At 56.3% G+C, this 24,374-nt stretch overlaps 2 protein-coding genes across 2 annotated transcripts; one reads left to right on the top strand and one right to left on the bottom strand.

Moving 5' to 3' along the window:
- Positions 1–656: 656 nt before the first annotated feature.
- On the bottom strand, positions 657–7,666 carry PEX11G (peroxisomal biogenesis factor 11 gamma). Its single transcript, XM_024551211.2, has 5 exons — positions 7,571–7,666; positions 6,067–6,255; positions 4,247–4,425; positions 1,802–1,864; positions 657–1,281 (listed from the first exon to the last, which is right to left on the bottom strand). Exons 1-5 carry the CDS (start codon positions 7,628–7,630, stop codon positions 1,047–1,049), a joined length of 726 nt encoding a protein of 241 aa, XP_024406979.1. The 5' UTR covers positions 7,631–7,666; the 3' UTR covers positions 657–1,046.
- Positions 7,667–12,562: 4,896 nt separating this feature from the next.
- On the top strand, positions 12,563–19,589 carry SAXO5 (stabilizer of axonemal microtubules 5). The gene is made up of 9 exons (XM_045188260.3): positions 12,563–14,714; positions 15,572–16,152; positions 17,095–17,201; positions 17,285–17,385; positions 17,639–17,751; positions 17,811–17,941; positions 18,266–18,467; positions 18,902–18,987; positions 19,362–19,589. The coding sequence occupies exons 2-9, from the start codon at positions 15,585–15,587 to the stop codon at positions 19,587–19,589; spliced, it is 1,536 nt and encodes a 511-aa protein (XP_045044195.1). The 5' UTR covers positions 12,563–14,714; positions 15,572–15,584.
- Positions 19,590–24,374: the final 4,785 nt, after the last annotated feature.

The raw sequence follows: 24,374 nt of genomic DNA, 5'->3' as shown, positions 1-24,374 counted from the left end.
CTTCCTCACCGGGACCGGGGAGCGGAGGGTCCAAGGACACATCAGGATCAACACGCAGGCGTGGGCTGGCCACCCTCTACCGATGCCATGCAGGCGGCCTCTCACATCAGACTGGAAACCGGTGCGCCCACCCTGCCGCTGCCCGGAGGTGGAGACAGCAGCCTGCACTGCTGGGCCCCAGCTGGGAACCCACAAAACGCTCAGGCTGGCCCTGAGCGGACAGAGGCCCTCATCCAAGCTGTAGCTGAGTGTCCGCTGCTTCAGCCACAGCAGGCATCTCATGACGCCCAGGAGGGAAAGGGTGTGGTGTGGGCTGGGCCTGGCAGGCTGTGGCACCGGTGCTGATGGGGGTGCAGGTGACCGCAGGAGCACGGCCAGTCCTCACAGGAGAGGGCCGCTCGGGAGCAGCAGGCTGTGCTGGCTGAGTCTGAGAGGACCCACCAGCCGGAGGCGGCTCGGGAGGTTTGAGTGCCCACTGGCCACCACACCCAGAGGTGGCCCCCACACACCCTCCCTCAAATAAGGCACAGGTGCCCCCCAGCAGGGAGAGGAGGCATGGAAGTGAGTCGATCTGCGGACAGACGGGGCCAGAAGGGGGTGAGTTTAGGAGAAAGGACCCGCCGCCCCACCTGCCCTGGCACCACACTGTCAGCTGATTCTCATTTTGGTCCTGGCCCCACTTGTCTTTATTTGAATGCAGGATGCAGGGAAGGCAGTGAGGCTCTGCTGAGGCCTGCTGTGGCCTTGTCCTCTGCGTGGGAGCCCCGGGTCCTCTGCTCTGGCCCTGAGACACACCTCTGCAAGAGGCCGGGCCTGGGTGGAAAGGACCAGGCCCCCCCGCACCTGAGGGGCCTCACCTTTGGCCCACATCCAGCCCAACTGTGGGTGTGTGCCCCCAGGCCGCTCCCTGTGTTTTCTGGGTGACATCTCCCCACACCTGGCCTTGATTTGCTCAGTTACAGACTCAGCCCCCAGCCTGGCGACTGCCCTGTGGGAAGGGGCCCTCCATCGAGTGTCCAGCTGTGTCCACACATCCCCCGGCCATGTCAGGAGGCAGCGGTGTCAGCCCAGCCACTGGCCCGGATGGCCTGGTACACGCTGAGGAAGGAGGAGATGGTGCCCAAGAGGCCCACCAGCCATGGGGGGAAGCGGCCGGCCCACAGGACGCCCGGGGGCAGCCAGTGCACAGCGTTGGCCAGGTCGGCCAGGTTGCTCAGGATGGTCAGCAGCTCAGACTGCATCTGGGCCTGCATGGCCCTCCGCTGGCTCTGGGGCAGCTGGCTGTGGGGTCAAAGAGGAGTCCTTCAGGGATAGTGCCCATGTTCCCCACTATGGGCAGGGAAGAAGTGACCACAGACCCTGCCTGTGAGCCAGGAGGAGGACTTGTCACCCCCTAGAGGGAGCCCAAGCCTGCCTGAAGTCTCAGATCCACACCTCAGTCCTCCCGACCGCCTGGAACCAGCAGGGGGGGCAGGGCGGGGTGCCGGGCAGGTTCCAGGCACAGCTCTTCCCCTGATGGGACAGTGAGCAGTGGTCATGGTCCTCTGCTGGGTGCACAGCTAGGCAGGTGCGGCCTGCAGTCCTGGCTCTGCCGTCTCCTGCCGAAGGGCCTCGAGTGAGCCGAGGTTTCCTGTGTGTGAGCCCTGGCCCCCACTGGAGGCTGCCGGGAGGCCGGTGACCCACCACACCCCAGCCTGGGCCCTGCGGGGGCGGGGGCTGATAACTGCTGGAGACAGCGCCCCCTCCCGGGGCTAGGAGACCCCTGGGCCTGGGAGAGTCAGCCTTTCTCCTCGTGAAATACCTGGTGAAGGCCGGTGTGCGGCTCCTCAGCCTCTGCCTCAGCTTCAGGACCATCCACAGGGACCTGCAACACCGGACACAGTGGGAGCCCGCCCCGCCAGAGCGGCCAGCGGGGCAGGGTGGGGGCGCAGGGCTTCAGTTCCCAGCAGTGGCCCCTGGGAGGCTCCGCGCCCACCTCCTGCCATGGCAGCCACAAGTTACCTGTGACTATGCTGAGCTCTGCAGTAAGTGGCCCCAGCCAACCAATCTGGGGCCAGTCTGACCCACTTCTGGACTCCAAGGGCTCCCGGGCCCTACAGCTTACCCACCCAGGCCACATGCCTGGCCCCTGCACCCTGCAGCTTGGCCGGGGACAGGAGGGCGAGTGGACACACTGAGTGCTGGCTCTTAGAGGGCTGACCCCGGCCAGACCTCAGGACTGGGAGGGCCAGGGCCTGGTCACATCTCCCCAGCAACCATGAGCCTGTCCGGGTGCCCTGTCCCCAGAGAGTATGGGACCCAGGGCAGCACCTGCAGTGAGGTAAGTGGGTCTGCATCAGAGCCACCGGGGCACTGGGACAAAGCACGGGGTCTGGGTCCTGGGACCCCAGACCAGTGGCATTAGAACCTCTGGGTCCCGGACTCCGGGCACCTTCATTTTGACGCCCTTCCAGGGACTCGTTGGCACCAGGGGCCTGGGGACACCCGGCTGCAAGGAGCACACGGGCTGCGCAAGCCCACACCCTAGCAGACAGCACAGAGAACCGCAGGCTCCGAAGAGGAGCCGGCCGCAGGGCGGGCACAGCGGGCTTCCAGGTGGTGAGACCACCCCTTGTGATCCGGCAGTGGCCAGTATGAGTCACGCTACATTTGCCCAAACCCACAGGACATGCGACAGCGGCCCCGAACGCAGCCCACGCACGTGCGGTGGTGCTGACGCGTCTGTGTGGGCTCACTGACCGCAACACAGCTCCACTCTGAGGCCGCGCTGACAGCGCATGCGTGGGGCATGGGGCAGGGGCACTCTCTCCTTCAGCCCGGTCTTGCTATGAGCCTACAATGGCTCTAAAAGAAAGTCTGCTTTCTAAGATGGATGGGATCAAGGCTGCCCCTGCGACAGGAACGGTGGCTCTCCTGGCACCAGAGGTCACAAGGACCCCAGGGAGCTGCAGCCTCGGGAGTGTCCAGCCCAGGCCCCAGTCCGAGTCTCCAAGCACATCGGAAGGTCAACAGATACAGTGACCATGACCGTCAGGGGAGGTCAAACCCAGAAGCAGCCCTGTCTGAGAAACAAGGAGGCCAGAGCGAGTACCCTCGTACCGCGAGGTCGCAGGCTGCAGGGGTCCCCAGAGTATAAACAGAGGGGATCTCTGGCTGTGGGTGATCTGAACTTCCACTTTGGGTCTGTTCATTTTCCAGACTGCCTGCGATGAGATGCCCATGTAGTCAGGACATCTGTAACAGGGAAAGCAAGGACTACTGCATGTTACTGTCTAGCCCAGGGACAACTGACAGCAGGAGTGGGCACTGCTGTCCTCCACCCCACTCCCAAGGTCAGGGGTCACCCACCACCCTTCAGAGATCCAAGGGAACTTTGCTGCACAAAATTCTGCCACGGGAGGCCCTTCACCCCTGTGCTTTCTGGGGCAGGGGACTCTGAACTAACCGGCTCAGCGAACTTGCAGAGAGGAAAGTGGGAGGAAACCATCAGTTTAAGTTCTAGAAACCTTACAGTTTTTGGAAGCACATAGCCAGCCAGGAAACTTCCGGAGGCTTTATCTGGGGGTGTTTGCTGACGACAATGCAAGCAGGACTCAGAGGCCCAGGTGACGGCGGCCACACCAGCCACTTCTGTGCGGCCACCAAGGTACTGCTTCCGGGACCCAGCGGGCACAGTCACAGCACCCAAGGGTGCCCACATCCCACTCCCCAGGCCCCATGAGTGTGTTCCCTTGTGTGGCAGGAAGGACTCCACAGATGAGACTGAGTTAAGGGTCCTGAGATGGGAGACGGCCCGGTTGGGCCCCGTGTCGCCACGAGGGTCCTCACGGGGGAGGCAGGAGGGTCAGGGTCAGAGAAGGGGATGCAACAGACGCACAGGCTGCAGCCATGTGCTTCAAAGACACAGGACAGGGCCCCAAGCTCAGGGATGTGGGAAGGAACCCCAGAAGCTGGAAAAGGCAGCACACACTCTCCCTTAGAGGCTCTGGAAGGGCCACAGCCCTGCCCGCGCCTTGACTGCAGCCCGGTGCAGCCTGTTTGGACGTCAACCTCCAGACTGAGATAATCAGTCTACGTCATTTAAGGTAAAGTGAGTGACAACGTGATAGGGTCGCCTGCAGGGAGGTGGCCACACAGCAGGAAAAGCAGGGGTGACTAAGACCCACCCAACTGCAGCTTATCCGCCTACGGGACCAGACACCCCAGTGCTCCCTTCTGGCCTGCGGGGGGCGGCCATGGGGCTCACCTGGCAATCCCCAGCAGCAGGGAGAGGCCCCAGAAGGAGGTGCTCAGCACCCACCACCGGGCAGAGTCCACGGGGAGGATCTTGGTGTCAGCAGCCCAGGCAACGTGCTCGCAGGGGTAGTATAGCTGGTCGGCCAGGTTGCCCAGGACAGACAAACAGCGAATCAAAGTGTCTTCCTCCTACAGGACCAGGAAAGACAGGGTGACAGGCCTGGGGGCAGACCCACCCACTGCCCACATTAGGGACCTAGGCTATGCCAAAAAACAAACAAACAACACCAAAAAACCCTTCAATTTGTTTAAGTTCCCAGATGATTCATGCATACCATGACTTGGGACGCCCTGCCTCAGAGCCTTCAGGTCTTCCAGGTCCCACCCAGGGGTCCCAGGCCAGGCCCTCTGGTGCAGGACGGAGACAGAAGCAGGGCAGGCCGCCCACGGGGCAGAGCTGAGCGGGGCAGAAACACCAGCCGCATGGATCACCTCCCCCAAAGCAGAAGCAGGGTGGTCGCCACCCTGGCAAACAGGCAAACAGGTGCTGAAGGCAAGTGCCACCTGCTCCATGGAACGGCAGAACTCCTACCCGCCAACCCTAAGTTCTGAACCACACCCCCTGCACCCAGCCAGGCAGACCCAATGGAGGCTGCAGAAGCCTGGTCCCTAGGACTGCACTCCCCACCCACCCCCTCATGGCCATGCCCCTCCAGGCTTTCAATCAGGCACAGCCCCAGAGCTGTGCGGGGTGAAGATGCTCACCGGGGCAGGGAGACCAAGACACAGAAACGCAGGACCAACAAAAGGGGCTCTTGTTCTGGTCAAGGGGTATATGAAGTGCAGGCCCCCAATCCCTTGCCTGGGACACGGGAGTCTTTGAAGACAAGACGTTTGGGGTGGGGGTCCTGCAAGGGTGCACGAAGAGTATGCCCCAACCAAGTAAGAGGACTGGAGGTGGGTGTCAAAACGGGAGGAAGGTCCAGATAAACACTCGGATTTTGGATGAACAGGCCATGGGCTCTGGGGTGAAACAGGCACCCGAGAATCCAGAGGCTCAGAGAGGGGACCCCTAGGAGGGCAGGGGGCAACGTCCCCTGGGGGGACAAATTTGGCCCCTAAAGGGAGCACAGATCTGCTGGCACCCCTGTGGAGCGAGGTGGTGCTGCTTTCCCCGCAAATGTCATAAACAGCTCACACGTCCGTCAGCAGGGGGCTGGCGGGACCAATCGCCGGCCACCACATAACAGTGCTCCGTGCCTGGCCATCGAGAGGGGAGGGGCTGTGTTGGACGGCCTCCGAGTTGAGTGAAAAAAGCAAGTGGCCAGAGTGTCAGTGGCACAACTATTTACGTAAAAAAAAGCATATTGGCCATGAGGGTATGGGATTGTTTGGGAAGGAAATGCAGGAAGCTGATGACTGTAGCTGCCTCTGAGGAGGAAAACTGGGGGCTCAGGAAAAAGAGAACATTTTAATAATATAGTCTCCAGGAATGTGTGAGCGTAGTAGCTATTTTTTAAATTAAGTTAAAATAAGAACATATTATTGCAAAAAAGAAACTAAAATTGAAAGAATACACCCTGGCTGGTGTGGCTCAGTGGATTGAGTGCCGGCCTGAAGACGAAAGGGTTGCTGGTTCAATTCCGTCAGGGCACATGCCTGGGTCCCCCAGCAGGGGGCGCTCGAGAGGCAACCAGGAGACCGATCAATGTTTCCCTTTCTTTCTGTCTCCCCCTCTCTCTAAAAATAAATAATTTTTGAAAAAAATAAACAAGAAACTGCCCACGCCGTTGCCGGCGGACAAGCCCCTACAGCCCCACACCCAGTTACCTCAGCCCCCAGGCCGTACTGCTTGGTGCACACAAACATGGCCAGGTCATCGAAGAGCCGGAGGACGGTCCTACAGTGGCTGAGCTGGGAGGACAGCACCAGCAGGCGCGACCCCAATTCCGACCTGGCCGGACAGTGTCCCACCAGGACCCCGCCAACCAGCTGGCAGGAGTACCCCAGGGCCCGGATCTGTGGGAAAGCAGAAGCCGTCAGCGTGGCCGGGCTCCTGGACTAGCCCTGACCACCTACTTGGGCATGAGCCCATGGAGCGAGTCTAAATCAACGGAGATTTTGATAAAAGCTTTAAATTTAAAAAGAAACATGTAGGACAAATGGAAAAAATATGACATCACTGTGGACACTGTAATGAAGTGCTGGCTCTTGGCACTGAGGGGCACAGCCTCTGGAGACAGATGTGATGGAGACGTGAAAAGGAAACCCCATTTTCCACCTCCCCAGTCCTCCTTTTCCCGGCTGGCAAGATGACCAGACAGAAATGTACATCTGAATGTACCTGGCTGGACCAACACCCACAGCCGAGCTGGGAAGTGAGGACATGACCCAGCTTCAGCCAGTGGACAAAGGATCATTTGCTTAAGTAATTTTAGTGAGAAGGAACCCACTCAGTGGGTGATTTCCGTATTGTGAATTGGGTCAGCTTCACTACCCTCCTGTCTTAATTTCCTTTTCAGAAATTGCTTTTTCCTGTTTTTTTTCTTTTCCTTTTTCTTCATACTATTTTTCCTTGTAATTCCTGTTCCGCCTCTTTGGAGCAGCAAAACACTGCGATTTAAATGTCCCACTTGGCAACTTGGGGGCGGGGGTGTTAAAACCAGAACGCCTAGGTTGGTACCTAACTGCCCAGCCAGCGGTACAAACCCTGATGCAAACTAAATGCCTGTGTTAGAGACTGGTTAGGACGAGCTGAGAGTCGATCTTGCATGGAACCACCTAAATGCCCAGCCAGCGGGGATGTGGTCAGAATATAAGCATCCGAACATACGGGGAAGCCCTGCAAACCCCTAAGTCCCGGTGAGGCTGTCCAGGATAACCCAGGGACCAGCTACAGTGGCCTAGTCAGACCCTGAGTGCCCGCACCTGGGGATTTGGTCGGCACGTAAATGTCCAACCAGGCTGAGTTGTTAGGAACAACACAAATGCCCAACTACAGGGGATTTGGTTGCAACCTAAACGTCCAGCCATAAGGTGTGGCCCGCAACATCCTAAATCCTCACGAGACTGTTTGGGACAACCCAGTGGCCTATTTCAGGAGTCTGGTCGGATCCCTTAAGTCCAAAGGTGAGGACCTGGTTGGTGCCACTGTGAATGTTGGCGGGCACAACCTAAGTGTCCACCGCTAGGGGACCGGGCTGGAGCCGGCTTGGCCCGGGCCTCTGCCATGGGGGAGCCTAGGCGACCCCGCCCCCTCTCTGGCTTGGGTTTCCCGGTCTCTGAGCTTTGGCCGGATTCCGGGACCTCGGGCGGCGCTCAGTCCCAGCCTCACCAGGCGGTCCCGGCCTCGGTACGACTCCAGCGCCGCGGCCAGGTCGTTCAGCCCCGCCATGGCAACTTCGCTGTGATGTCACCGCGCTGCGCAGGGGGCGGGTCTGGCGCGAGGCCACGCCCCTGGGACGTTCTGCGTAGCGCGGTGGCAACCCTTTGTACCCTCCCACCCAGCGGTTTCTTTGTCTGCTGCCGCTGCGACGCGCGCCCCCGCGGCCCTGTGCACCCGGACAGCCCTGCGAGCGGGCCGCCTTCTGCCCCACGCCCGCGGGAGCGCGCCCGTGACGGCGCCGCCGCAGCTTCTCTTTTCAGTAAACCGACCCACGAAGCTAAGCAATCCCTAACTTCCCACCAAAAATATATATGTATATATATATTCCAAGCCAAATCACCAACCTGTAGGTTCGGATTCAAGGCGAGAGGTTTTTGTTTGCTTTTAATTTCTGTTTATTGATTTTAGAGAGGGGAAGGGAGAGAGAAACATCGACTTGTTCCACTCATGCACTCATCGGTTGCTTCTCATAGGCGCCCTGGCCAGAGGTTGAACCCACAACCTTGGCGTATGGGGAGGACGTTGGGACCAACCGAGCGCCCCGCCGGGGCAGAGACAGATTTCTTTTTAATTTCTGTTTCACTCTTTCTGCATTTTCTGCTTCTGTATAGTGAGCATATGTGGCTGTTGTAATACGTAAGGCACTTTTAGAAAGTTAAGGAAGTGCATAGACTCCTTCTAGAACAGACAAGAACCCGGTAATGGAGTCACTGCAGAGAGGGTAACTGCTGCTGAGAAAGAGATTAAATGTTCACATTTGTAGCACGTTGTGGCTTTTGAATTTTGTGCAATATGCATGTATGGTCTTGTCAAAAAGTCAAGTTTTTTTAAAAAGTAAACATGACCTGTTTACTTTTTCTAAAACTTGTGGTAAAATTCACCATTTTTAAATGTACAGTTCAGGGGCACATTCACGTGTTGTGCAAACATCACTCCTTTTTAACTTCAAAGCGTTGTCATCGCCCTCAAAGGAGCCCTTGTCGCTCAGGCAGTCACCCTTATTCTTCCTTCCCCCAGCTCCCCGCGACTGCCATCTGTGGTCTGTCTCTGGGCTTGCCTGTCCCGACATTCCACGTAAATGGAATCATGCAACGCATGCTCAGGCTTCTTTCACTGAGCCACGTCTTTGAGGTGCAGCCACGTGGGAGCTTGTATCAGTCAGTACTTCACTCCTCTTGGAACTGAGTGATCTCCCGTTGAGTGGACGTACCGCATGCTGTTTATTCATTAGCTTATGGGCATCGTTTCCAGTTTTTGGCTGTTGTGGATGATGCTGTGGTGACAAGGGTGTGCATGTTTGAGTCCCTCCTTTCACGACCTTCGGGTGGAGACCTAAGAGTGGAATTACTAGACCATATGGTAACTGTTTGTTTGACTTTTTGAGGTAATGTCAAAAGGTGGTTTTCCACAGTGGCTGTACCATTTTGCATTTCCACCCATAATGCACAAAATTCTCCCTATTCTTGCTAACACTTGTATATTGCTTTGAAAAAATTATTATAGTCATCCTAGTGGATGTGAAACAGTATTTCACTGTAGTTTTGCCTTTTCCTAATAACTAATGGCATAGACTGGTTGCCTTTTGCAAAACATCTCCTCTTGTTCTCAACTCCTATTACTCTACTCTTCCTGCCTCAGTCACTCCTTCTCAGCCACTTGCCTTGCTCCTGTTCCTTGAAGTTGCTGCATATCCTGCCCCAGGACCTTTGAATTTGCTGTTCCCTCTGCCTGGAATGGTCTCCCTCCAAAGAGACACTCGGCTCCCTCTGTCACCTCATCCTCACGTTTACTCAAACGTCCTCTTCTCCCGGGACCTCCCCATCACACCGGAGGAGCACTAGCTGCCCGCATTTCCTGCTTACTGTTCTCCTTAGCGTGTAACACACCCATGCCACTGTCAACTTCAGCTAGTTGTCTAGTTGTTTGTCTTTTCTCAACAGAATATGAACCGCACCATGGTAGTGACTTTTATCTGTCGTGGTCGCAGCTACCTCTCCATAGCCTGGCACGAAACGGTGTCTCAGTGAGTGACATTCCTACAGGGCTTGGCTCCTGCTCCACCCACACCTTCCTGGGAGACGGTGTCCACTCCCACAGCTCCCTAGCCACCTCCTCACTGTCCTCTCCCCAGTCTCTCACCAACTCTGACCTGTCTCCGGCTCCCACCTGCCCCCTGGACATTCCCTCTGGGGGCCCCACAAGGCCCCTCGCACTCAGCAAGTCCCAGACTGACCGCAGCATCACCCACAAACACCTTGCTTCCCCCATGTCCCCATCTCAGGGCTGCCCCACAGCCACCCAGCCATAGAAGACCTGGACATCATGCTCACCTCTTTCCCTCCACACTCACTCTGCCTGTGTCCCAACAGTCACCAAACTATCCCTTGAATCCTTCCAGTTCTTCCCAGCCCATAGCCCCCTCCATAGAGAGCCCCTAATCTCTCCTACCTGGGCCCCTAGCCCCTGCCACCCCAAGTCTGCTTTCCCCACAGCGACCCAAGAGACTCTTCAGTCCCCACCTCGATTAAGAGCTGCCCTCCTTGATTAAGACTAAGGTGCAGCGGTTTGTGTGCCTCCACCCCTCAACTGCGGACGCTGTTCCCGACCAGAAAAAAACCTAAGCCGAGCTCTTGTCCTGCCGAGGGAAGAGGCACTCAGGCTGCAGAGCCTGCGTGAGCGGCCGGGTCCTTTTCCTGGAGCCTGGACTGTCCCCGGCCACCTTGTAACAGCCTGTTGTGTGCCAGACCCTGCTCTAGGCATCAAGAGCACAGCAGTGAACCTTGCAGGCACTGCCCAGCCCTCCCAGCGTCCTCTGCTGTCTAATTAGAGCTGAGCTCGACCTTTGAGAAAGAGACGGGAGCTGGTCGGGCGTTTGCAGCTGGCCTTGCTGCGACCAAGAGCTGGCCCGGCAGTCCCAGCAAGGCCCTGGGGTTCTCCTGCCAGAGAGAAATAACTTCACAGAATGCCACCGTCTGACAAGGCCACTCAGTGACCTGGGTGGAACAAGACACAACAAGCCTACTCGCGATCTGAACACAGGCAGAATGTGCGCACCGTCCAAACCAGGGCAGCAGCCAGGCATTCGCTCCTCCTGGCTGATCCGAGGCCCTGCTGCTCCCATGCCCCCACAGCTTCAGTCCCGCTTCATTCCTTGCACTGCGGGATGAACAATAAGATCTTCAATAAAAGAATTACTTCTCTCCCTTGCTTCCTGCCGCACCCAGGATGCAACTCAGGGGTCCTACCTCCCCCAGCAGGCAGCAGGACTAGGCCAAACCACACACATCCTGTCTTTGCATCAGCCTGGCTGGGCCGAAGCCCTTGGTGGGCTCCGCGCTGGGGAGCAGGTGGTGGGACTGCTGCTCAATGGATAAAACAACAACTTGCAGTGAAGCGGAACCCACTCGAAACTAACTCCTGGAGGCCTAATACTCAGCACGGGGAGACAGACAGCAAAACTGCGTCATGGCCATTGAACTTGCTCAGAGACTGACTGAGTCTTGTTCCCCACATAGAAGAAATGGTGATGACGTGACCCCACAGAGGTGTCAGCTAGATTGGCAATCGTAACACAACGTAAATGTGCCAGGTCAGCAGGGTGTAAGCTGTAAACTCGTATGTCAATTGTGTCTCGATTAAAAACAAGAAAGAACGCGTTCAGCAGGTGATCGGGGTTTCACGAATGGAGACGGGTGGACCACATTTACATCTTCATTGCATGTTTACCTTCTTTCCTTTTAAAAAAGTTTTATTGTGGTAAAACATACATTTGACATACAAAATACACAATTACCAGTGTAATCATCTTTTTTTATATATTTATTGATTATGGTATTACAGTTGTCCCATTTCCACCCCTTCCCTCAACTCCATCCTGCCCACCCCCTCCCTCCCACATTCCCCCCCTATAGTTCATGTCCATGGGTCATACTTATAAGTTCTTTGGCTTCTACATTTCTACACTATTCTTACCCTCCCCCTGTCTATTTTCCACCTATCATTTATGCTATTTATTCTCTATACCTTTCCCCCCTCTCTCCCCCTCCCAATCCCCTATTGATAACCCTCCATGTGATCTCCATTTCTGTGGTTCTGTTTCTGTTCTAGTTGTTTGCTTAGTTTTCTTTTGTTTTGGTTTTAGGTGTGGTTGTTTATAACTGTGAGTTTGCTGTCATTTTTACTGTTCATAGTTTTTATCTTCTTTTTCTTAGGTAAGTCCCTTTAACATTTCATATAATAATGGCTTGGTGATGATGAACTCCTTTAACTTGACCTTATCTGAGAAGCACTTTATCTGCCCTTCCATTCTAAATGATAGCTTTGCTGGATAGAGCAATCTTGGATGTAGGCCCTTGCCTTTCATGACTTGGAATACTTCTTTCCAGCCCCTTCTTGCCTGCTAGGTCTCCTTGGAGAAATCAGTTGACAGTCTTATGGGAACTCCTCTGTAGGTAACTGTGTCCTTTTCTCTTGCTGCTTCTAAGATTCTCTCCTTCTGTTTCATCTTGGGTAATGTAATTGTGATGTGCCTTGGTGTATTCCTCCTTGGGTCCAGCTTCTTTGGGACTCTCTGAGCTTCCTGGACTTCCTGGAAGTCTATTTCCTTTGCCAGACTGGGGAAGTTCTCCTTCATTATTTGTTGAAATAAGTTTTCAATTGTTTGTTCGTCCTCTTCTTCTGGCACCCCTATAATTCAGATGTTGGAACGTTTCAAGATGTCCTGGAGGTTCCTAAGCCTCTCCTCATTTTTCCGAATTCTTGTTTCTTCATTCTTTTCTGGTTGGATGTTTCTTTCTTCCTTCTGGTCCACACTGTTGATTTGAGTCCCAGTTTCCTTTGCATCACTATTGGTTCCCTGTACATTTTCCTTTGTTTCTCTTGGCATAGCCTTCAATTTTTCATCTAGTTTTTGAACAAATTCAACCAATTCTGTGAGCGTCTTAATAACCAGTGTTTTGAACTGTGCATCCGATAGGTTGGCTATCTCTTCGTCGCTTAGTTGTATTTTTTCTGGAGCTTTGAAGTGTTCTGTCATTTGGGCCATTTTTTTTTTCTTGTCTTGGCGTGTCTGTTACTTTAAGGGGCGGAGCCTTAGGTGTTCCCCGGGGCGGGGTAACGCTGGTCTCTGGGCTGTGACGCTGTATGTGGGGGAGGGGCCGAGAGGCAGCAATGGAACCCGCTCCACTCTCCACCGGATTTCAGCCACTCCCTCTGCTACCCACAATCAAATTGGGCCCCTCTGGTGCTGGTTCCCGAGTGGGTGGGCTTGTGCATGCTCTAGGCCCCTGTGGGTCTCTCCAACGACCTCTCCTGTGAGTCTGGGAGTCTCTCCTGCTGCCGCCCCAACCCCCACAGGCGTTTTCAATGAGAGGTTTGAAGTTTTATTTCCCCGCACTGGAGCCCTGGGTTGCGTGGTCTGCTTCGCTACCCACTGTTCGTCCTGGTTTATCTATGCGCGAATGTGGGGCCATGGGGTGCTACCCGCCGCTCTGCCTGCCCCGTTCGTCCCACACTCCGCCAGTCTTGGTCCCGCCACGGCCACGTGAGTCCTCTCCGCCCCGGTGCCTGTCAACGCCCCTCCTACCGGTCTGGATGTATGTTTCTTTTTTATCTACTTGGTATCGGACTTCCTTACCGTTCGATTTTCTGTCAGTTCTGGTTGTGCAGGAGGCGCAGTGTATCTACCTGCGCCGCCATCTTGGTTCTCCAGTGTAATCATCTTGAAGTGGCGGCAGAGCATTCATGCTGTCCTGCCGTCATCCTGCCATTCACCTCCAGAACATCCCTGTCACCCAGGACAAGCCCGAGTCTGATGAATCCCTTCACACCCCCCCGAGATGCCTGCAGTTCCCCTTGGAGTGTGCGCTTCCCGGCTGCAGTGAGCAACGGGCCTGTATCTGTTCCTCCACCGGCGTGTTCCTGATGGGGCTGGAGGGGCGGGCATGGGCGTTGTTGAGGGCTAGTCGAAGGTCTGTCAGCCCTGGGGCAGCAGGGAGCTGTGTGTATCTTGTGTGGGGACATTTAGGGAGCTGAGGAGGAGGGCAACCCAGGAGCATGGCGGCAACAGACACCAGCAGCCCATGGCGTCAGACCCTCACCGCTGATTTCCAAGGCCGTCACCACTCCCAGCCCCGTTTTCCAGATGACAACAGGGAGGCTTCAAGAAGCCAAGTCATTCGGCAGGCTCCCTGAGACTCCAGGAGGCAGGATATTCTGGCCGTACTGCCCCCAGAGTTGCTGGGGGACCATTGTGACAGCATTGTCTGGGAAAGCTTTTTGAGTCACAATGGACAGGGCTGGCCTGCCCCCAGATGCAGCCTTGGAAGGAGCATGTCAGCGCCTTCTGGGAGACTGGGGACAGAGAGAGTCTTCAGGGTCAGCACCGTGCCCGCCGAGGGCATTTTCACAGACTTGTTAGCTCCCTTGCCTCGGCTCGATGTACGTACCCTGCCTTCATGATCCCTGACAGGAAATCGAAGGTCGTAGGAGCCCAAGGTGACCTGGCTAGTAATTTCAACAGTCAGATTCTTCCCTGAGCCATTTTGACACCTCCTCAACTTCAACTATTTTAGGTGGCAAAATGATGATTTTTTAAAAAGATTTTACTTATTTATGTTTAGGGAGAGGGGAAGGGAGGGAGAAGCGAGGGAGAGAAACATCAATATGTGGTTGCCTCTCACTCGCCCCCTACTGAGGACCTGGCCCACAACCCAGGCATGTGCCCTGACTGGGAATCGAACAGGCAATCCTTTGATTCACGGTCTGGCACTCAGTCCAGTGAGCCACACCAGCCAGGGTAAAATGATGATTTTTTTTTAAAAGAGCAACATACTTAGACACGGAAAAACTGTGGTTTTGTTAAGGCCCTTGATGCATGTTTTCTAAAGAGGTCCACGCGAGCAAGTAGCTGTGAAAGGGCTTCCTGCAGGAAGTGAGCCTGAGCTAGGGGTGTGGCTGGCTTGGGGGGCCTGGTCTCTGAGGAGCAAGGCGGACCGAGGGGGAGACACCTCTACTCTGAGGAAGGCACGGGCGTCCCAGTCGACTAAACGGGATGCTGGGAGCCTGGAGCTGAAGGCCCAAGAAGTGAGTGGAGGTGTGGAACCCTCTGACATTGTGGGGATAGGGTGGGGTTCAGGGGAGTAGTGCCAGGACAGCTGTGGAGGGCAGGGGCACCAGCGAGGAGGGGTGTGGCAGAGATGGGACACAGCCAGGGAGGGAGAGAGAAGTGGGTTCCCAGACATGGAGCGGGGAGCCCTGGCCTTAATGGCTGGCTGAGGGTGAGAAGATCAGACCCACTGAGGAAGGCCAGGGTTGACTCTGCGGCTCTCCCCACTGCCCACTCTGTGTCGGCCTCCAGGCCTACAGCTGCGCTCTGTCCCAGGGGTGCTGTTCTGCACCCTCGCCAGGCCGTGGCTCAGCTCTCATGTCAGCAATGCCTTCCTTTTTAAAACTGCAACCCTCCCACCCTGAGCTCCACCCTCCTACCCTGGGTGGCTTTTGTTCCCACAGCACTTGTCACCTATTTATGCTGCAAGTGATGTTTTCATATTGTTATACATTATATAATACTAATTTACTTTCCATAATTATATAATATATGATATATAATACTGTTATAATGTATTGTATTATATACCATTTTATATTATAGTATATTATACTCTATTATTATAGTCTGTCACCAGTCTGCCCCATTTTCAACTCCACAAGGTTAGGGCTCTTGGTCTGCTTGATGGACCCCTCTCTGAGGACCTACTCGCGGCCAGGCACGCAGTGAAACTATCAGAGAAACGATTGTCCATCTCGTACTTTCCCTGGGGGCAGCACAAGGGCTGCGCCTGTTTCTCACCGTGTCCCCAACGCCGAGCCCAGTGCCTGGAACACGAGGAGTAAAAGACAGCATGGTCCTGGCAGGCACTGGCTCAGTCCCTCGTCCCCAACTCCTCACAGGTGGCCGTGTCCCATGATGGCGGCGGCCGCCTTGCTGCGGAGCCCCAGGGCCCAGCTGGACTTCCTTAAGGCCTCACACTTCGATCTGGGGCCGGACCCGCAGCTGCACGTGGGCGCCACAGATACCACGACGCACCGGGACTTCCCGGCATACCCGGACGTCCCCCGCGCACAGCCGTGTCCGCCGCCGCCCCGAGCGACCCTCTTCCAGCAAGACCCGCGCTGGGCCAGGGAGGAGTTTGTGTCTGAGGCGCACTGTGCCTTTGAGTCGCCACCCACGCCGTCGAGGGAGCAGGCGCGGGCGCTTGGGGCGAGCTCACTCACCACGCTGGCCAGCCACCTGCACCTGCAAGAGGGCGCGCGCGGACACGCCCTTTTTTCCACCGCTCACGCTGACTACGGTTGGCCAGAGCTGCAGGGGCGCGACAGCGAGCAGAGCCCAGGCGCACGCCTCATCTTCCACCGGGATTCGATGCCACCCGGTGACCGAGTCAAGCTGCGCATTCCGCCAACGACTTACCAAGCGCTCTTCCCTCCCTATGACGCGTGCCCGCAGCCCTGCGCATCCTCCGTGCAACTCGGTGAGCGCTCCCCTGGCGCCCTGCGTTATTTGCTCAACCTAGAGGTTCTCAAAGCGGTCAGGGACTCTTCACCCTCCCCCAGGGGACATTTGGCGACGTCTGGAGATCATTTTGGTTGTCATAACTGGGTCGCGGCTAAACATACTACCACCGGCATAGGACAAGCCACCCTCAATAATTACCCAGCACCAAAGGTCAAAGGTGCAAGTGGGAGAAGACCTGGAACCTCCTCGAGCCTCACTTTTTGCATCCATAGAATGGGCATAACCCCTGAATCCTCTCTGGGGCGGTGCTGTGGGCAGAAGTCGTGAACGCTGGTTTGGGGTCAGACAAATCTGCCAAGTGCCCACCCCCACCCCAGCCCTGCTGCCTTCCTACTTGAGCAGCTGAGCGGTTGTCCTCTCACGTGGGGAACGAGTGTGGGAACAGGGCCCCACTTCCCGGGAACAGGGAAGCAGAGAGCCAGGAGTGCACCCTGCACCAGGCATGGGGTGAGTGCTCAGCGGAGAGTGGGTGTCACTGGTGATTGTCCAGTTCTGTGACTCTGGGGGAACTGCTGGAAAAGCATCTCCCATCTGAGTCCTGCAGTGTGGGTCCAGAGACTGATCGTCAGCCCTGGATCCGACTCAGTTCTGGTTCTGAATTTCTGAGATGTGTAATCTCTCTGAGCCTCAGGGAGGCTGTAAAGTGGAGGACAGGGATGATACCCCTCCGGAAAATGAGGTGCAAAGTGCTTCAAAGTGCTTAACTTAGATACCTGGCTCAATACTTGGTAGTTATTCTTGCTATTGCTGTTGTTATCATTTTTGGTGTTTGCCAGACAGCCCCCAGGCTAGGCTAGTCAGGGCTGCCCAGGCCCCTTCCCAGACAGGAATCTGAATTGCAGTGGGCCTGAGGCTGCAGGGAATTAACCCCATTTTCTCTCATCTTGCCCATCCTCAGGGGGCCCCACCCCCCTCAAGTGGGACCACAGGAGATGGGATGACAGGACCACCTATCAGAGTCAGTTCCCGGCCCTGATGGGCCCACCTGCATTGCTGTGTAAGAGGGTAAATCAAGGCTGCTGGTGCTGCTGGGGAGGGCAGTTGTGGGGCTGGGTGGCCTTGACCTTCCCATCCCTGTTCACTCACAGGACTCATCCATTGTGGCACTGGGAGACTTCAAGATTGGCTATGGGCCCGTGTGTTCAGAGCAGAAACAAGCCTACAGGCCCCAGAGTCTGCCCCCAGACAGGTACAAAGGGACCATGACCTTCTGCCACCACGACAGGGTAAAGGGCTCTCAGCAGCACGCGCAGTGTGCCACCCAAGGCCAAGGCAATACTGTGCCTTTGAGGCCTCCGTCACCTGCCGGCAAGGCCCACTGTCCCGCGAGATCTCCCCGCATTAGCACCACATGCTTGGCCACTGGGAAGCCTGTCCCCATCCCTTTTCCTGGGAGTTTCGAGGGCCCAGACCAGATGAATCCCCCCCCTCCTCATACGCAGGTATGACAAGGTCCGGGCCTCGGCCCACATCCACTTTGCGAGTATTGGCCCTGGAAACGGCCGCTTCCATGATGCGACCGCCGAGACCGAGCACGCCTGTCCTCGGGAACCAGGTGAGAGCCTGCCGCTGTCCTGCCCCTGGCTGCCATGGCAGCCTCCTAGAGCTGCTCAGTGCCTCCCCCGCCCCTGGCGGAGCCTTTTGTTCTTCACCATGACCGGACTCCAAAGTCACACATCCTGGAAGGAAATTGGTGCCCGGGCCCAGGCAGCCTCACCACCTCCATGCGCTTCTTCTACGGCCAGGTCAGTGGGAAGTGGGGGCGGGGGCAGGGCTCATCAGGGAAAGGACTTCCCAGGTAGAGCGAATACAACGTGCAAAGGTCCTGAGGCAGAAGTAAGCTTGACATGTGTGCGGTGATCTCCTGGAGGGTAAGGTAAGTCCCTTAAGGACTCCAAGCCTCAGTGACCGGGTCTTTGAATGAGAGCATACCAACTCTGAGTGCCATCAAATAGGGCCCAGAGAAGGTGTGACCTGACGGAAGTCACACAGCGCCCAGCTCTTCCCTCCAACCGCGCCTTGGGACATCTCGGACACGGGAGCTTCCTAAATGCCTTGTGGTCCTATAGCCGCCGCCGCTAACCAGCCCACAGAGCCTCCACGTGCCTCACCAGACACTGCAGAGTCACGTGAGCCTGGGGGACTCGAAGCTGCTCAGACAGTTCTTCCAGACCTCCATGGGCACGGACTATTACCCGCCTGTCACCCAACTGCTGCAGAAAGCGCGGAATCTCCACTTGCTGCGAAGCAACCTGCCGGAGGGCACCGGTGGTGAGTGAGGCCCCCCCCTGCCACCGCTCTGGTCCCGCCCACTTTCTAGAGTCTGGCCCCACCTCCTGTAGGGCTACCGTCCCACCCAATCAACCAAAACCCCAACTCTGGCTTTAGACAACCCCGCCCCCTCGTGGTCGTGATCCCCGCCCCTTGGACTCCCCAGTGCGACCCCTTGGGCCCTGCGCCTTTCCTCGGTCACACTCCACCTCCTTCCCTGACTCACTAGTCTACCCCGCCTGGCCCCACCCCCCCAAGGCATGTGTGAATTTGCCCCGCCCCTCCCTCCTTCAGTCCTCGTAATCCAACTTCAGCACCAGCCGAGGCTTCACCCCGAACCCGACCCATTCTTAGTCCTCTCCGTCCTTGCCCTCTGGGGTCTGCCTCTCTTCCCTCAACCTCAAAGTTCAGCCACCACACGTCCAAATCTCCAGAGGCAGACTTTTTAACCATGAACCAGAAGATGCTGAAACCACACAGAGCAGCTCCGGCCTCCGTGAGGGAGGAGATGCTACAGCAGGTGAGGGAGGGATGGGTCACTTCCCTGACCAGGAAACCCCCAAATCAGTGTAGAATTGTCTCAGGATGCTTCTACTGTCACTTGAGATTCAGAATCAGTGCAAATACTCAGGGACATCTTCGTATTACCGGCACGTTTATACCCCAAGCCAAGAGCGGACTCAGGGTCTCCTGAGTCACCCCAGCCCTTGGGGTCATTTCAGCACCTCCTCCAGTTTCTCATCCAGCTCCTGGGTCAGCCCAAACTACCGCCCCTTTTGCCTACCTCCCCACTGAGCTTTGATGCTCTCAGGGCAGTGCAGGGACCAGGGGGTGGCCTGGGTGGGTCAGCCACCCTCCAGGCTGCCCTGCCAGGCCACCCCCCTGACTCCACAGTGCAAGCATAGCCACGTGGAGCCCCCACTGGGCAGACAGCGCTTCTTCTCAACCCAACACGAGGATGACTTCGCCTTCAAGTACCAAGGCCCAGCAGTGCTGAGGTCGGGCAACTTCCAGGAGAGCCACGTGCCACTGGGCTCCCCGCATCAGTGGGGCTGTGGGGGTGGGAAGGTGAGCCCTCAGGACCCCCAGGTCCCTACCTACCCATGCCCTCGCCAGCAATAAACACCATCTTGGCAACATCCCACCCCTCTCCATCAGTCAGCCATGAAAAAGGATGCGTGGGTGAGTGGGGGCCGTACAGGAGAGAAGGACTCCATCGGAGACCCTGGACGCTGCCCCACTCTGGGCAAGGAAGTCACACGAACTCCAGCAAAGACTTGGCAGCCAGAGCTGGTATCAGATGTTCAGGTGCCACGACAGTTTCTGAAGGATGTGGAGAGGCAGTGTGGAGAGACTCTGAGGGTGCAGGCTTGGGGGCTAAGTACACAGAATCCAAATCCCAAGTCCTCCAATCCTGGACAGCAGCCTTGGGCAAGTCCGGAAGCCTTCTGGCCTCCGGTTGCTCACTTGTACAATGGAGACAAACAGCAGCTCTCTCACGGAACCTTATAAATGAGAAAGGGACACATGTCACCGTGCGGCTGGGGGCCGAGCAGGGGGAGAGCTAACCTTCTGAAGACGGAGGTGTGAGGAGAGTGCAGTCATTAAGGGACTGGGTGGGCCCTGGCTGGCGTGGCTCAGTGGGTTGGGCATCGTCCTGCAAAGCCAAAGGTTGCTGGTTCGATTCCCAGTCAGGGCACATACCTGGGTTGTGGCCCTGGTCCCCAGTTGGGACCTTTGCAAAAGGCAATTGATTGATGTTTCTCTTACACATCGAGGTTTCTCTACCTTCCCCTCTCTCTAAAATAAATACAATCTTTTATTTTTTTAAAGATTGTATTTATTTGGTTTTAGAGAACGGAAGGAGAGAGACATCCATGTGTGCTTGCCTCTCCTGCGCCCCTCACTAGGGACCTAGCCCACAAGCCAGGCACGTCCCCTGACCGGGAAGTGAACCGGCGACCCTGCAGTTCGCACGCTGGCACTCAATCCACTGAGCCACACCAGCCAGGGCACAATCTTCAAAAAGGGAGAGAGACTGGGCGGGGCTCACCGGGAGCACGAGAGGGGCCACACACTGAGAGCAGTCCAGCGGTTGCCTCTGTTGTGGGTGGAGGCTGGGGGATCATTGCTGCGCTGACTGGCCGGGCGATGGCCCCCACATCAGAACTGATGAAAGCCACCAGGACAGGATGAGGGGGCAGGTGTCCCACCAGCAACAACAAAAGGGTAGGAAGGCGGAGGATGGGGTGGGGCTCTGAAGCCCATGGGTGACCCAGTTAGCAGGTGCGTAAAGGACCAGTACTGTGGATAGCACCTGACCTTGAAGGTCTGGGGTGTGGTGAGAACACCAGGAAGCAGGTTCCATGGTGGGTAAGATGGGGCTTGGTGGCCATACGCAGGGCCTGCCTCTGTAGGCTGTTGAGAATCAGTTTCAAAAAATGCATATGACTCCCTGACTCGCTGGTCAGATCTTCCAAAGGCGAAGAAGGCTCCCAATCCCATGGGCCACTGAAAGCAAAAGCCAACCGCAAGCCCGGCCAGGAGCCATTTCCCCATGGGTAGCAATTCTGGGAGGCTAGCCTGTCTTTTCCACGGAAAGGACAGGAGTTCGGCATTCAGCCCCACAGGGACAAGAGGGCCCTTCTGGCTGCACTCCCGTGGCCATGAGAGGGTCGCCGGCGGCAGAGCCGCTCTTCTGCTCACCTCCACTGAAGCTCTCCACGGCTCTCTTCTGAATGGCCACGTGGTAGCCCAGGGCTCCTCAGTCTCAGTACTCGCCACTGACACTTCGGTTGAGATTGTTCTCAACCATCGTTGTTGGAGACCGTGTTGTGCTTTGCAGGACGTTTAGCCTCATCCCTGACCTTCAACCATTGCAGGCCACTAACACACTTACTCTGCCCCACCCTGCTGTGACAACCAAAAGTATCTCCAGACAATCGCTACATGCACCCAGGGAGGGGGGTTGCCCTGGTGGGGAACCCCTGCAACAACACCATCCTACAAGGATTCCCAGGACAAAACCTGATGAAGCTGGTCTACTTATTGACCATATTACTCCATCAAAAGGCTTTTCCTTTTTGCCTTGCCTGCCAGGAAGCTCAGAAAGCTGGCTTTGGTATTCAGTTCCGTGTAGCTCCAGTTGCAGGAATATTTGTGCTCCTGCCAGGTTCTAGGCGTGGTGTAAAGCAACCCAGACACCAGGTGAGAAACAACAGGTGGGAGTTACAAGAAGGCAGAGTTCAGCAAAACTTGAAGCATTTTCTAATGGTGAACCTGCCCAGCCCCAGGATGGTTGCCAGGGAGGAGAGAAGCCTTCCTGGAACTATTTAACCAGTACGGAAACACACAGCCTCACAATTCTGGATGTTATGTCCATCCTTCCTATGTCCCACTCCCCTTCTAAAAAAGGCATTTTCTGTGAAATACAAAACCCCAAAAGGCTTATGAAATAATATGAATAGGATTGACTGGTAAAGGAAAACAAGTTTGGCGAGGTAAGGATCTCCCAGCAGCAGAAGCCAGACCTGCCACTTACCCGTACCCCCGCCCGTGAACAAGTGACCCTGTGCTGGCCCTCCGGCCCCCCCCCACCTCAGCGAAACGGGCGGCCACAGCCCTTCAGGCTCTGAGCAGTGAGCACGAACCTGCTCAGGCCGGGGCCTGGCGCGGCTGCAGCTCAGTAAGTGCTGCCTAAATTTTGTTGATATCATAGTCATTTTGTTTGCAAGTGACAGAAACCCAACTTGCTCAAGAGGGAGATTTTACTGACTTAGAACCCACAAAGCCTGCAGTTAGGTCTAACGCCAGGCATGCTGGTTCCACATCGGGGCTCCTCCTCACAATCTAACAATCCTCCAAGGGTGGCAGAGAAAATGAGACTGGCACCCCGAATCCTTAGAATTGAAGCCCCAAAGGAAAGAGGTGCATCTCCCTGCGCCGACTGTTATTGGAATTTAAGGGACACTCGTCTGTTGGAGTTACATGCACTGTACCCAGAGGGACAGGCTGCTGTGATGGGCATTCCAGGCCACATGAGGCTCTTTGAGTCTGGAGCCCAGCCTGGTGGATTCTGTCTCCAGCAACAGACCTGTGTCAGCCCATCCCCTAAAATGCCTTGCCCCAGGTCACACAGTCTGGAAGGTGGAAAGACAGCCAATAGGCTCTTCCCTGTGAGGGTGACTGTTTCCTTTACAGGCAGGGAGCAGTCGGTGTCCTGGTGTCCTCCGAGAGCAGCCTGGGGCAGCCTGGGGCATCAGGGACGCCAACTTCTCTGATACTCCCAATTTCATCTCCTATCTGATTACTAACTTCCTCTTTCAGCCTGGGGCAGAGAATTCTGCTCTGGCAATCTCACAAAACTGCCTAGATGCTAATCTCTGCGTACATTACAACATCCTGATACTTTTTTTCCAAAGTCCCACAAGCCACAGTCTCAGGAGAGACATGGTTAGAGTCCCAAGATAACACAGGCAACAATTCAATCAGCTCTGTACCTTCCATGCAACAGAGATGTCCAGTGTCCCGAGGAGGACTCCTCTGCAGGCGTCCCGGGCAGCTGGCGCACGGCACAGACCCTGGGAGCCCCATTCGCTTCCCAGTGGGTGTGTGCATGCGGTGTCCCTAGCCCTGCACCTCACTCTGCTCAGCCAGTCTCACCTTTTCAGTCATTTCCTTTAACACACTCCCTTCCCAGGTACTCATTTCGAAAGTCGTCACGACTGCCATGGGTGCACGGGACAGACACCCAGTAAAAGTAGCTCGAATACCCAGGAAATTTGTTGGCGCATAATATTGGAAAGAATGGGGGCTTCTGGCTTCAGTGTGGCTATAGCCAAGAGCTCAGCCGATGTAGCCAAAACGTCCAAGTCCCACCTTCACATCCTGAGGCCAATTGACTTTGGTCTGCAGCCTCTCCCTGCAGACAGCTAAGGAGTATGGTCACAGGCAGAATAGGGCTCTTAGAGAGCTCATGATCCCAGAAGAAAAATTAGACCCTCCAAAGTCATGCCCCCCCATTATTGTGGCCAGGGAACAGGGCTCTCTGATAAGTGTAGGTGGCACGGTACTGGGGGGCTGTGTTAGATGTGCATCCATCTGCAGTCGTGGGGGGCCCACGAAGGGAAAGCAAGGCACTGACAGAGACCCTGAGCAATGGAAACAGCGGCGTCCTTATCAGGGTTATTTGCAGCAGGGTCATCGGGAGCTGGCAGGATGGAGAACCAGCAGCACCACCCAACTGCAGTCTCGGGGGCTCGCAGGTCCGCTGCAGGCTTTTCTCAAAGACGTGGAAAGTAGGTCTCGGGCCACAAGTTCAGCACAGATCTAGGAGTTTCAGGAAGGGAGACAGCTCCTAGAGGCCTGATTTGCTCACGGCTAAATTCAAGGGTAGGTGGTGTCGGAATTCACCAGGCAAAGACCATTAGAGACACACCAGCCGGGAAGACCACACAGCACCGGCAGTTCTGTACGAGAGCCGGGGGCCGGAGGGCGTCTTACGGGCTGGGGCGTGCGCTGGGCACTGTGGAGTAGAGGCCTTTCCAGCTGGTGCTGTTCTTCTCCGAGTGGGGCTGTCGCTGGAAGGAAGCAGCGGTCACTTCAGTCAGGAGGGGGGAGGGGGTTTCTGTGGTTGCAGTGTCCTTGTCTCGGGCTTGGGGCACACGTGGTCCCAGAGCGGCCTTGTACGATCGTTGTTGATGTTCTGTGACTGTTGTTTCTGTTCCGTGAAGAGCATCCTGGCCCGGCTGCCAGCCGAGGGCCGTTTTTCACTCCCTCCCGCAGGATCTCTGTCTCCTGCGAGGTGCCCTGTGCCCAGACTCCGCCAGGCTTCTCCCAGAGATCCTCACTCCGGGCAGCGTCAGGCTCGGGGGACAGCAGCGAGTGGCCCTCAACTGGGTAGGAAGA

The sequence above is a fragment of the Desmodus rotundus genome, chromosome 10, assembly GCF_022682495.2.
Source record: "Desmodus rotundus isolate HL8 chromosome 10, HLdesRot8A.1, whole genome shotgun sequence".
NCBI classification, from domain to species: Eukaryota; Metazoa; Chordata; class Mammalia; order Chiroptera; family Phyllostomidae; genus Desmodus; species Desmodus rotundus.
This window is presented reverse-complemented; position numbering and strand designations above follow the sequence as displayed.

Coding starts and splice junctions, on each gene's coding strand:
- SAXO5 (XM_045188260.3), top strand. CDS start 15,585: ATGATGGCGGCGGCCGCCTTGCTGCGGAGCCCCAGGGCCCAGCTGGAC. Junction 17,202..17,284: donor CTGCATTGCTGTGTAAGAGG/GTAAATCAAGGC, acceptor GTTCACTCACAG/GACTCATCCATTGTGGCACT. Junction 17,752..17,810: donor CGCCTGTCCTCGGGAACCAG/GTGAGAGCCTGC, acceptor AGAGCTGCTCAG/TGCCTCCCCCGCCCCTGGCG.
- PEX11G (XM_024551211.2), bottom strand. CDS start 7,630: ATGGCGGGGCTGAACGACCTGGCCGCGGCGCTGGAGTCGTACCGAGGC. Junction 6,256..7,570: donor ACCGAGGCCGGGACCGCCTG/GTGAGGCTGGGA, acceptor GCTTTCCCACAG/ATCCGGGCCCTGGGGTACTC. Junction 4,426..6,066: donor AGTACGGCCTGGGGGCTGAG/GTAACTGGGTGT, acceptor CTGGTCCTGTAG/GAGGAAGACACTTTGATTCG.